General features: G+C 39.4%; 1 protein-coding gene across 4 annotated transcripts in view; it reads left to right on the top strand.

Annotated features, from left to right (window-relative positions):
• The window catches only part of LOC145344898 (structural maintenance of chromosomes protein 6-like), a 92,651-nt gene that overhangs the window by 25,931 nt on the left and 53,306 nt on the right, over positions 1-13,414 (top strand). For 3 of the 4 annotated variants that reach the window (XR_013887002.1, XM_080192189.1, XM_080192190.1), the window contains exons 7-13: positions 2,401-2,481; positions 2,625-2,726; positions 6,259-6,378; positions 9,742-9,840; positions 10,170-10,316; positions 12,166-12,254; positions 13,046-13,210. Coding sequence is in view for 3 of the 4 variants with exons in the window: in XM_080192189.1 (XP_080048315.1) it covers positions 2,401-2,481; positions 2,625-2,726; positions 6,259-6,378; positions 9,742-9,840; positions 10,170-10,316; positions 12,166-12,254; positions 13,046-13,210 (803 nt within the window). In the remaining variant the exon portion in view is untranslated. The remainder of the gene's footprint in view (positions 1-2,400; positions 2,482-2,624; positions 2,727-6,258; positions 6,379-9,741; positions 9,841-10,169; positions 10,317-12,165; positions 12,255-13,045; positions 13,211-13,414) is intronic. The other variant, XM_080192191.1, reaches the window with a different exon arrangement.

Here is a 13,414-nt window from a genome sequence, read left to right as displayed (position 1 = left end):
GCACGTGTTACTAAGATCAGATCATATGATGAGCATAACACAGCATAAAACCATGTTGGGTTGCCATACTTCAGATGTATATAAACTGGAAACCCTGTTTTACTGATAATCAAATTGTCTCTTGAATGTCTCAATTGAACCTGCTTTCAGTACACACTCAGTGCATTCCAGATCCCAACCGCTTTCTATGTGAATAACATTTTACTCGTACCTCCTTTCCTTTCTTTACCAGTTACCTTAAATCTGTACTCTCTTGTTCTTGATTATGCCACCAGTGGGCACAGATTTCCCTATCTACTCTGCCCTCCCCATGATTGAGGATAAATGGACTAGCCATTTGGTGGTTGGCGGATTTTATACCCGTTTTTGAACTTTTACCTATTACTTCATCAAAGAGCATGAAGAAGTTAATTAAAACAGATTTAGGCTAATTGTGTTGAGGCTTCCAAGTTTATCCTTTTCTCCCTTTTTAGATAGCCATTTAGCTTAACTGGTAATGGTGTGTCAGTTGTCAGTGTATACAGGTCTAGTCCAAAGATGTGCAGGTTAGGTTGATTGGCCATGATAAGTTAATCCTAGTGTTAGGAGGGTTAGCAGGGTAAATACATGGGGTTACAGGGATAGAGCCTGGGTAGGATTGTGGTCAGTGCAGACTCAATGGGCCGAATAGCCTCCTGCACTGTAGGGATTCTATGATTTTAGGGTGTTATTTATAGATTTTACTTGAGCATGTGTAAAAAGGCACCCAGTGTGTTGACTTCAGGTACTTGTATCATTCAATAAATGATCAAAAGATGTATGCCAGCATCATCCTGCACTGATTGTTCTCTGTTCCAAAACCAAAAGTCCCCATGCATCTTTAACAATCTTCTCAACTTGTCCTACCACCTGCAAAGATTTATGTGTACATCCCTTATCTCTGTTTCTGCACTTTAAGATTTTACAGTTTTGTTCATATTTTGTCTCCCCAGTCTTAGTACCAAGATGTTATACCTCGTACATTTCTACATTAAATTACTCTTAACTGCCAAGTCATAAGAACTAGGAGCAGGAGTAGGCCATTTGGCCCCTTGTGCCAGCTCCGTCAGTCAATAAGATCATAGCTGATCTTTTCGTGGGCTCAAGCTCCGCTTCACCCGCTCATCATAGCCCTTAATTTCTTTACTGTTCAAAAATCTATCTACTGTTGCCTTAAAAACATTCCATGAGATAGCTTCAGCTGCTTCACTGGGCAGGGAATTCCACAGATTCACAATCCTTTAGGTGAAGAAGTTCCTCCTCAACTCAGTCCTAAATCTGCTCCCCCTTAAGTCCCCATTAATATCTTCATTATTTATCATATTTACAAGTTTTGTATTATCTGCAAACTTCGAAACGATGACTTGCACATCCAAGAGCAGTAGTCCAAATACGAGCAACCCTGGGAAATATTACTGTGTATCTCTCCCTGTTCCCTAATAATCTCTGCTTTTTTTCCTGTACCAATTTTGTATCAGTGCTCTCTCCATTCACATGTGGATTTTACTTCACAACGTCAACTGCACTACCTTCACCCACCTATTACTTCATTAAAGAGCTTGACCAAGAATGAAAGACTATCTTTTTGAAACATAAAATCCTTAGGGACTTAGTAAGGTGTATATTGCGAAGATGGTGCCTCTTGTGGGGGAGACTAGAATTAGAGGACACAGTTTTAAAGTAAGTGATCTCCCTTTTAGGATGGAGATGAGAAGAATTTGTTTCTGAGGCCCATTGGTATGTGGAATTCTCTTCCCCATGAAAACAGTGGAGGTTGGGTCATTAAATACATTCAAGGTTGAGTTGAATAGATTTCTGATACACAAGGGAGTCGAGGATTATAGGATGCAGACAGGACAGTGGAGTTAAGACCAGAATGAGATTAGTCATAACCTAACTGAATTGTGGAGCAAGTTAGAGAGGCCGATTGGCCTACCTTTGTTTCTAAGTTCCATGTTCACATGTATGTTTTCCATCTCAGGAAGAACAGGAAACCAGGATGTTATTTAAAAGGATATTATTTATTTAAAATGCAGAATATTTCAGTGCAGAGGCATTTGAGTTTTGTTGTACATGAATCGCAAAATGTTCATTTGCAGATACAGATATTGAAGATAAATGGAATTTTCATCTTTGTTAACTGGTGGATGAAGTATGAAAATATGGAAGTCTTGCTACAACTGTATAGATTATTAGTGAAATTATACTTGGCATACTATATAGTTTTAGTTTCCTTGTTTAAAGAAGGGTATTCTTTAGAACTGCATTGGAAGCAGTTCAGCAAGGTTCATCATACTGATACAAAATTATTTGGCAAAATTGACAAAATTAATAATGAGATGTAGATGGCCATTTTAGTAATACAATCCTATTTCCTTACAGGTGGACAACCCAGTGTCAATCTTAACGCAAGAAATGAGCAAACATTTTTTGCAATCAAAAAGTGAAGCAGATAAATATAAGGTAAGTTTTTGTTGTGTGCGTAGCGGTAATATGATAGTTTGAAATATAAAGCAAGTCATTTTTTTTCCTGCCTATAACAAACATTTTCAGCAATCAAAGCATTAATTCAAATTTGTGGAAACCAACCATGTTTTTTTCTACAGTTTTTTATGAAAGCTACTCAACTAGAACAAATGCGAGACGATTATTCCTATATCATGCAGACGAAGGCACTAACAAATGAGAAAATTGAAAAACAGGATGAAGTAAGTGAAAGTGTGTATGGCTCCCTTTGTTCTATTAAATGTTCTGTGATTCAAATATAACTACATTTTTGCTCTGGTTCTTAATTACTCCTTTGACCTTTCTGTTAATTGTTTCTTAAATGATGAGACGCCTCTATTCCATCCAATAATTGAATGTATTTTGCCTAAATGAGCAGTTTCTTTCTATTGATCTAGAATTGCATTTTGTTGGTGTGAATCCTGTCCATCTGTTTTAAGTAATTATACTGGCAGCTACAAGTGGCTAAGCAATCCAGCGATCTATGCAATATACTTGGTAGATTTTATATTAAATTTGATTTAATTTGAGTGAGGAATATTTAGTTTAGTTTATTTACTGGTTCACAAGTAGGCTCACATTAACACTGCAATGAAGTTACTGTGAAAATCCCCCAGTCACCACACTGTGGTGTCTGCTCGTGGTAAGGCCAACTTTGGCCAGAGACTGCATTAGGCCGCCAGAGCCGCCGTAGGCCAGGGCCAGGACCTTGCCATCCATCCATCAGCCTGAGGAGTCATTCAGAAGATGGCAGAGAAGGAGACTCCAACTGTACAGGATTCATGTCCTATAACGAGCTGCTAAAAACCAGTGAGGGAGAATTTAGCATGGCCAATGCACCTAATCAGTACGTCTTTTGGAATGTGGAAGGAAATCCTGGTGATACAATTCCACTGTTCTTGTAAAGCTTAGCTGTGTAGATTTGGGGAAAGGTCGGGGAAGGGAGAGAAATTAAAAAATTAGTAAAGATTCAACCAGTCTTCAGAGTTAAGTTCCTGATACTACTGATTTGTTATTAAAGTTTACCAGTTGTGCTGTCAAAGTGAAATGAACTTAATGAAAATGCAGGAGACAGCAAGTCAGATAGCATCTGTCAAGAAAACACCAGTCTGTTGATTCAACTGAACAATGATTTAAGTTTGAAATGTCAGCTGCCTTGTGATTTGCTGTTCAGCTGAGTGTTTTCAGTGTTTTTGGTTTTGTTTCTGGTTTTTAGTTGGGTAAGTAAAGTAGGATTCCTCTTTGCCACCATAATTAAGCCGTTTCCTTAATTTGTGCATTTGCAGCTCTGTTTCATTTAAGAGCAAGAGTAGATCATTTGGCTGCTCAACCTGCTCCATGATTGGACACGATCATGGCTTCAAATACGTTTCCTTCCAAACTACTATAAGCTTTCACTTCCTTGTCAATCAAGAATCTTTAAAAATAACCAATGACCCAGCCTCCACAATTTTCTGGAGAAGAGAGTCCAATGGACCTATTTTGTGTAGTAACCAAGGTCAGCACTTTGTCAAATTGATTTCTAGATATCTACTCTAAATCCACAGGTTCCCTCTTTTATCCAATTTGCTTGTTACTTTCTCAAAGAACTCTAAATTAATCAAATACCATTTTCCTCTCACAGTTGGTTTTGCCTGATTGCATTGAGATTTTGTAAGTGCCCCACTATAATTCCTTAATAATAAAGAACAAAGAACAACCCAGCACGGGAAACAGGCCCTTCGGCCCAACAAGCCCGCGCCGCCGCATCACCCTACACCTATTCTACCCTGCGTGTCTACGAATAGAACCCCTGACTTCGCCAGATTCAGGAGAGAATAGTGTCAATTTGGTAAAACCAATCAGCCTAAGAGCACATCTTTGGGGTGTGGGAGGAAACCGGAGCGCCTGGAGGAAACCCACGCACCCACAGGGAGAATGCACAAACTCCCACAGACACAGGCCCAAATCCATGTATCTGCACAGCTAGCAGTGCTAGTCACCGAGCTGTTGCGGCGCCCGTCTACCGGTCCAGGATCAAGCACACACACCGACACGAAGTACTAGGCCACTACCGGAACCTCCAAGAGTAGCCCACGCACGACCCACCGTGTGCATGCCCCTCGTTTGACAACGAGGTGGACCTCCACCTGCGGAATAAAAGACAAAAACGTTAATCACAAGCCTGCCTTTCCGGTGTCTCCCGAGGTTCTAACCCTTATTTATAACCCCTACCATAACCCTCCATCCTCGTTTCACTCATGTGCCTATCTAACTGAACCTTAAACGAGTCCAACGTTCCTGCCTCCACCACCCTACTCGGTAGCGCGTTCCATACCCCCACAACTCTCTGTGTAAAGAACCTTCCTCTCATATCCAAATTATATCTCTTCCCCCCTCACCCTTAAATCATGTCCTCTTGTATTTGTAACCAATCTAGGGAGCAGTCTCTCACTATTGACTCTTGTCTATTCCCTTCAGTATCTTATATACCTCTATCATGTCCCCCCTCAATCTCCGTTCCAGCATTTTCCATATGACAAATGTTAAGCTAACAGGCCTATAGTTTCCTGATTTCTGTCTTCCTCATTTGCTATTCTCCAATCTAGAATCTAGGGAATTTTGGAAAATGAAAACTAATGCCTCTATCTCAGCAGCCACTTCCTTTAAGATCCTAAAAGGAAGTTCTAATATTTTTTCTGCCATCTTTTCTTGGTGATTGTAATTGGTTTTCATTCCTCTTTTCCTTTCATGTCTTGATGCACATTTTCACTGAAGAATGATTCCCTTCAATAAGGCAACAGTGAAATACTTAAAAGCTCTTCTGTCGGAATATCTGTTTTTCAGCCGTATAATAGTTACAGTGATCGCTTTTCGTATCTTGATCAATCAATTTCTTCCTCTTCAGCTTGCTTGTCCCACTGTTCCATTTAGCATACTCTGCTCCTTTTTCGTCATTTGTTCATTTCATAATTTTCTGACATTTACACACTTGAATTGCATTTGCCACTTGTTGGCTGAGTTAACCACAAGTTTAATCTTGTTGACTCTGGTTGTAATATTGAAATTGTATCCTACAATGCACGTTCTATGCTTTTTAACTTTGGCAAAGTGTCATCTGGATTTGAAATGTCAGCTTTTTTCTCTCTCCTTACAGATACTGCCAGACCTGCTGAGATTTTCTAGCATTTTCTCTTTTGGTTTCACATTCCAGCATCCGCAGTAATTTGCTTTTGTCAGGCATGAGATTCTCTTTTTTCTGAATCCATGTCGATTGTCCTTTTTTAATGAATTACGGATTTATAACCGCTCATCCAAATCATTTCAATATTTGTCCTACAAATTTGGTTGTCAAATGTTACTTTTAATTTGTTTAAAGCTACCTGACTTTTTCATATTTCAATAACATATTTTATTGAGAAAAATAGAACAAAATATATAGAGCGGTATAATAGCATCTACAAAATCTCTGCCAAATTTAATGTTTGATATGACAAAATCAGCTTTGCAATTGCAGTTCCTAAATGCATCTACATCATCATGTTTCAATGTGTTATATACTATTGCAGATTATTTTTTGTCCTACATTAATGAGCACTATTGAAAAATTACTTCATTTGCATACATTTTGATTTATGATCGAGTCCATTAATAATGACCTGACGTGTGATGAATTGGAAACGCACCTTCAATGAATGTGCTTTAGTAAGTAGCTTTTGTGATTTGTATCACATATGATTTTAATCTTTTTAAAAGAATCTATCGGAGCTAAAAGATCAAGTTAAGCAAAAGGAAGATCGGTATAAAAGCCTTTCATCACTGAATGAACTACAGGACAAGCTGGAGCAACTTAGGAATCAGATGGCCTGGGCGTTGGTGAGCAATATGAAATAACATTTTATCTTGGAAAAGTGTCTCAGGGTCAGAATTATACTTCAATTTTTTTGTTGTATAAATTATCACACAGGTATAGTTAACAGATAATGATATTGGTGGATGGGGCAGGTAATAGTAATTGAAATGTATTTGTCCGTTAATGGACCAACTTCATGCTTTCTACCTTTTTGGCTCATTATTCGTTGGACACTTAGCTCTGCATAGCCTGGGAAGCAAATTTGCTTCATTGATGACAGCATAAGATCCTTGCAAAGGCCTGCTCGTGCTGATATGTTGCTGGATTGATGATCTTTTGATCCAGTGACTTTCTTTAGGCAGTGCATTTTACGGTGTCCATTTAGTCTGTCACTGAACAGTTGTGCTACAATCAATGACAACTAGTATGCTGCTATCTTAATGGTAGTAGAATACGACTTCTGCTTTAATGAATAGATTTGAGGCAAGTTCAAAAGAGCATTAAGCAAAAGTTCTACCATGGCTTGAAGTTTTTTTAAGTTAGCTAAATGCTTGAAAAAAATAATATTACATATGATGTGTAGATAAGTGACGATATGGGGCAAACCACCAATGCAGTCCTGATGGAATTTTTTGAAAAGTCATTAATGGGATATGTGTGTCGCTGACTAGAACAGCATTTATTCCTCATCCCTGGTTGCCCTTCAGAAGATGGTGGTGAGCTGCTTCTTGGTGGAATGAATGGCATGCTCTTTTTTTGATCGATGATTTTAAAAATGCCCTGAGACAATATTGCAATTTCTCCATTACGTACTGTGAACACAAATACTGAAATGTATTTGGCGATTTGAGTCTGCTGTGCCATTCAATATGATCATGGTTGATCTGTTTGTATGGAATTCCACATTCCCCATCTACTCCTGATGACCTAAGATTCTTGTTAATCAAGGGAATCAATCTACCATCATCTTCCGATACAGAGCTCCAAAGCTGCACAATCTTTTGGGAGAAAAATGTTCTCCTCATCTGTCCTTTAAGAGTGTCCCCTAATTTTAAACAGTGCTCTCTTGTTCTGGACTAACCCACAAGAGGTGAAATCCTTTCAATGTCCATCTTGTGAATAGTATTTAGGATATTATCTCCTTCAATCACCACCTCTCACTCTTCTAAACTCAGCGGGAAGCCAGCAGTAATTACTCCTGGTCTCCAAATAGGAGGGGGAATGGTGGCTGCTGATTGGGGTGGGGGGGTGACTGATGGGAGGGATTGGGAGGAGGAGGCAGAAGTGCCCAATTCTCTGGAGATCAGGGCACCCGTTTCTTGGCCCTTTGGCTAAGATTGAACCTCAGATCAAATCCAAGATGTGATGCATTATCTTGTTAGCTTGGATCTTGTTTGTATCTCTTGTGGGGACCATGAATTGGATTCAGTTGGAATTTGAATTTGGTTTTTGAAGCAAGCAAGGAGATGGATTTGGGTTTGACCTGTCCATTCTGAGCATTGGATTTGTAACTTTAAGAATGGAGTAAAACATTTAGAAACATGCTCCAATCTTCCAGGCGCCGACTATGATGGCATCTTTAGGTCCCGTACATCTCTTTGTTGTGTGAATCTCCTCAAGTACAAAAAAAAAGATTGTGTTGGTGCAGGGCAATCATGCTGACCCACCAATTGGGACTCTCACCAAATTTCCCACCAAGGGCAAAACACTTGAAATTTTTTGGGGAGAATTGTGCCTTTGTCCTCATCAATTCCTTGTATAACTGAAGAATAACATCCTTTTAATTTAATGCTCAATTCATCTCGTAATAAAGGCTGGCATTCCATTAGCCTTTTTGACTACATGATGCATCTGAACAATTTTTTTATGACTCGTGCAAGAAATCCCTTTGCATGTCAGCATTCTGAAGTTATTCTCCATTAAAGTAGTACTTTTTTTATTCCTCCTGCCTTAACAACTTCATGCTTTCCCACATTATACGCCCATCTACCATATGTTTGCCCACTTGCTCAACCCATCTATATCCATCTGTAAACTCCATACGTCACCTTCACAACATACTTTCCGACCTATCTTTGTTTCATCTGCAAATTTAGCTACTATGTCTTCATTACCGTTTCTAAGTCATTGGTGTAAGTTACAGAATGTTGAGGCCCATTTATAGACTGTTGTGAGACTCCGCTCGTTACATCCTGCCAGTCAAAGACTCATCTATCTGTACTCTCCTTTCTGTCAGCTAGCCAGCCAATCTTCAACCCAGAAAATGCTGGAAAATCTCAGCAGACCTGACAGCATCTGTGGAGAGAGAATAGAGCCAACGTTTCGAGTCTGGATGACCCTTTGTCAGACCTCTGTTCTCTCTCCACAGATGCTGTCAGACTCGCTGAGATTTTCCAGCATTTTCTGTTGTTTCAGATTCCAGCATCAGCAGTATTTTGCTTTTAATCTTCAACCCACGCTAATATGTTACGCCACTATGAGTTTTTATTTCTTCCAAAACGTTTGATGTGGTGCCTTATCAAATATTTTCTGGACGTCCAAGTCTAGTACATCCAGAGATTCCCCTCAATCACGGCACATGGTTACTCCTTCAAAGAACTCTAGTCTTAATCAGGACCTGGAGACTTATCAGCTTGCAGCTCAATCAGTTTGCTCAGTACTGCTTGCTGTTTTATCAAGTTCCTCTCTTCACTCTACCTCCTGCTTTACAAACTAGAATGTTTCTTGCATCCTCTATATTGAATATAGAAGCAAAATATCTGTTCCTTTCATCTGTCATTTCCTTATTATCTATGATTAACTCCCCATCCTCACTTTCAAGAGGGCCATTGCTTACTTTACTTTTTCTCTGGTTAATTATCTGTAGAAACTCAGGCTATTTCTTTTTATATTCCTAATTATCTTCCTTTATTTCGAGAATTTCTTTCTCCTGATTAACCTTTGTCATTTTCTTCTGTTCTTTTCATTCTGACACTCATCTTTGCACAGTTATCATTTTTTTCTGAAGTCTGATGCTTTCCTCAACTTGTTTAGTTAACGATGGATGGTGGCTCCTTCCTTTAGATTTTTTTCATTTACAGTGGGAATATGCTTATTCTGAAATATAGTCATAAATGTCTGTCATTGCTTCTCTATTGATCTATCCCCTAGCCTAGTATCCTAGTTCACTTCATCCAGCTCAGTTTTCATGCCCATTTGGCTGTCCTCATTTAAGTTTAAAATGGTAGCCTTAGGCCCATTCTTCTCTCTTTCAAACTGGATGTAAAATTCAATGATATTGCGATCGCTGCTACCAAGGGGTGCCTTTACTCTGAGGTCATTGATTAATTCTGTCACATTACTCAAGACTAGGTTTAATGTAAATTTCTTTAATTTTGCATTGTAAGGTCATTGAAGTTGAAAAGAGCATACAACCACTAAAAGATCATATTAGAGCTGAAGAAACTCGCAGTGTCAAATATGATCAGAAAGTAGAGGAGTGGCAGGTGGGTTGGTATTTTGGACTACTTCATTTCCATGGGCAATTACTGTTTTTCTAAATAAATTTACAAGTGTCAACAAATTTGGATAATAATTGAAGGTGATAAATTTGCAGGGCTATGGGACAAGAGCAGAAAAATGAGACTCATTGTATACTCTACAGAAAGGCCAGCACAAGGGCAGTGGGTCGACTGGCTGCCTCAGGCACTTTGTCATTCTATGCTTCTACAATCAATTGTCAGCATTAAAACGTTGCTGCTACTGAATTATTGAAAATTCTATTTTTTTCTCTTAAGATAAAATTAAATCTGTGCTTTTATTCCCCTGCTTGCAGGCTAAAGTCAATGCGGCAGAAGAACATTTTAAGACAGTTCAGAATCAGTTACAGGAGATTACAGAAGAGGCTCAAGTGTTACGGCCGCAGTGTGCAGCTTTAAAAGATGATGTACAAAGAAAAAACAAAATGTGCAAAGAGTCTGAGGTCAGTGAATTTAATGGAGTATACTGAAGCATGTAGATGTTTTATACAAGTAATGGATAATATAAAGTATGTTACGAAAGTTCAAACAAAATGGCGTCAGGTTCATCTCAAATACAGATTTAGTGCATTGGAATATGTTCCAAACTGTTGTTCACTGAATTGGCTTTCAGTGATAGAGATAGGAAATGGATTTTTAAAAATTGTACTCCCTTATTTTACTATCTGTTTTGTGTTGCCACCCCTTTTCTCAGTTTGGTCTTAGACTTATTAAGAATAACAATCACATCGACCTATTATGCACAGTTGAGCAACTAATCTTTTCTGTTTAATAGAAAAATATTGTTCTTTTGTGGTTACTGCCTATTTAAGATGTGATGTGGAGATGCCGGCGTTGGACTAGGGTAATCACAGTAAGAAGTCTCACAACACCAGGTTAAAGTCCAAAAGGTTTATTTGGCAGCAGTAGCTTCTGCAGCCTCAACCACCATCTTCAGGTGAGTAAGGACTTGTGTTCGCAAACAGGGCATATAAAGACAGAAACTCAATTTACACGAAAATGGTTGGAATGCGAGTCTTTACAGGTAATCAAGTCTTAAAGGAACAGACAGTGTGAGTGGAGAGGAGGTTAAGCACAGGTTGAAGAGATGTGTATTGTCTCCAGCCAGGACAGTTAGTGAGATTTTGCCAGCCCAGGCAAGTTGTGGGGGTTACAGGTAGTGTGAAATGAACCAAGATCCGAGTTGAGGCCGTCCTTATGTGGAACTTGGCTATCAGTTTCTGCTCAGCGATTCTGCGTTGTTGTGTGTCATGAAGGTCGCCGTGGAGAACGCTTACCCGAAGATCAGAGGCTGAATGCCTGTGAATGTGAAGTGTTCTCCGACTGCAAAGGAGCACTCCTGCCTGGTGATTGTTGAACGGTGTTCATTCATTCATTGTCGTAGTGTCTGCATGGTCTCCCCAGTGTACCATGCCTTGGGGCATCCTTTCCTGCAGCGTATCAGGTAGACAACGTTGGCCGAGGTGCAAGAGTATGTACCGTGTACCTGGTGGGAGGTGTTCTCACGTGAGATGATGGCATCCGTGTCAATGATCCGGCATATCTTACAGAGGTTGCTGTGGTGTCGTGGTCGCTGTTTTCCTGAAGGTTGGGTAGTTTGCTGCGGACAATGGTCTGTTTGTTTGTGCGGTTGTTTGAAGGCAAGAAGTGGGGGTGACCTTGGCGAGATGTTTGTCTTCATCGATGAGTCTTATCTTCATAGAAAAGTCCGGGGAAGATGTCGTAGCTTCTCAGCTCTGGGGAAGTACTGAATGATAAAGGGTACTCTGTCCGCTGTGTCCCGTTTTTGTCTTCTAAGGAGGTTGATGTGGTTTTTCGCTGTGGCACATCGGAACTGTCGATCGATGAATCGAGCGCCATATCCTGTCTTATGAGGGCATCTTTCAGCGTCTGTAGGTGTCTATGCGATCCTCCTCATCTGAGCAGATCCTGTATGTGTGGAGGGCTTGTCTGTAGGGGATGGCTACACTCCCATTGTCTGTACCTTTTAAGAGTTGATTACCTGTAAAGACTTGCATTCCAACCATTATCTTGTAAATTGAGTTTGTGTCTTCATATGCTGTTTGTGAATACAGCTTCTCACTCACCTGAAGAGCGAGCCTGAGGCTCCGAAAGCTAGTGTGTCAAATAAACCAGTTGGAGTTTAACCTGGTGTTGTGAGACTTACTTTATTTAAGATGTCACTTCTTCTGGTTTTTAATTTTAGCACTTCAGTTTTATTATTTACACACCTACGCTTCTTCAAAAATAAAGTCAGCTTTTTAAGCCAAATTTGTTTGAACTTGCTTGCAGGCCACATTCCACCGCTGCAGGACACAGTTGAAACAACTTGAAAAAGACCATGATCAGTTACAGAGACGAATTGAAGAACTGCGAAATAGGTCAGAACATTATTTGTATTGTTTTGGAAGAATTGTGAGCAGGTTCCATTCTGAGAGATAGATGTTGTGCTGAAGAATCAATCAGATGCCTTTTATTGTCTTGAAGTCCTATTTGCCCCTGAACTGATTTTCTAATCCATTTTCTTCTTCATCCACCTACTTCCCCATAACACCTCCATTTATCCATCCTACATCAACAGATCCACTACTAGAAAGCTCACCTGTGTCTTTGTGACATCCAGCTCTAACTTTCCCATGCTCTTCTGGCTGGAATCCCAGTTTGCACCCTCTGTAAACACAAGCTTACCCAAAGTTTGCTGCCTTTATACTAACTTGCACAAATATTGTTCACCCACTTGCTTGCTGGCCTACCTTGATTGTCAATTGATTCAATGCTCAATTTTAAAATTTTCATCTTTGTTTTCAACTCCCTGTATGGTCTTGCCCTCTTCCTCCTTTATCCAGTTTACCTCCTCACGTTCCTTAAAACCTACCTCTTTGACTAAACCTTTTATTACTTGTCCGAACATCTCCTTGTGTGCTTAGCATTATACTTTGCCTGATAACACTGGGATATTTTACCATATTAAGGATACTACAAAATGCAAGTTGTTGTATTTGAGCTATAAATCCATCTTGTACTTGACTTCAATTGTTTTCCATAGTATATATTTCAAATTTTTGCAAAGAATTCTACTTGATTCCAGCAGTGCTTTATTTACTGTAACTTTTTTCTCTTGTCAAACATAACACCTGTAATAACTTTATTCTTCAATTTTACTACAAAATAGTGTAAATCAAAGTTCAGAGGCTGACCGCAATGAGCGACAAGAAAGAATTAGTAGTCTGCAAAAGCAACTGAAAGCACTGGAGGATCAAGAAGCCACAATCTCCCAGCAGCTGGCACAGTTTCAACATGCAATCAGCAAGTCTAGAGATGAGCAGAATAAGCTTGGGTTTGTAACTAGAGTAGAGATAAGTCACTGGTACAGATAATAGCTACTCAGATGTAATGTTATCAGCACCTGTAATATCATTGACAGTAAAAATGTTCAACAGTTATTAAGTAACTGATATTCTTAAATAACTGATAATTAAGACTCAGCTTGCTGTATATATTTTGTACTGTTGGTGTTTAAAATAGTTACTCTGAAGTTAGA

This window comes from Carcharhinus amblyrhynchos, chromosome 7 (assembly GCF_965287045.1).
Source record: "Carcharhinus amblyrhynchos chromosome 7, sCarAmb.v2.hapA, whole genome shotgun sequence".
Lineage (NCBI taxonomy): Eukaryota > Metazoa > Chordata > Chondrichthyes > Carcharhiniformes > Carcharhinidae > Carcharhinus > Carcharhinus amblyrhynchos.
This window is presented reverse-complemented; position numbering and strand designations above follow the sequence as displayed.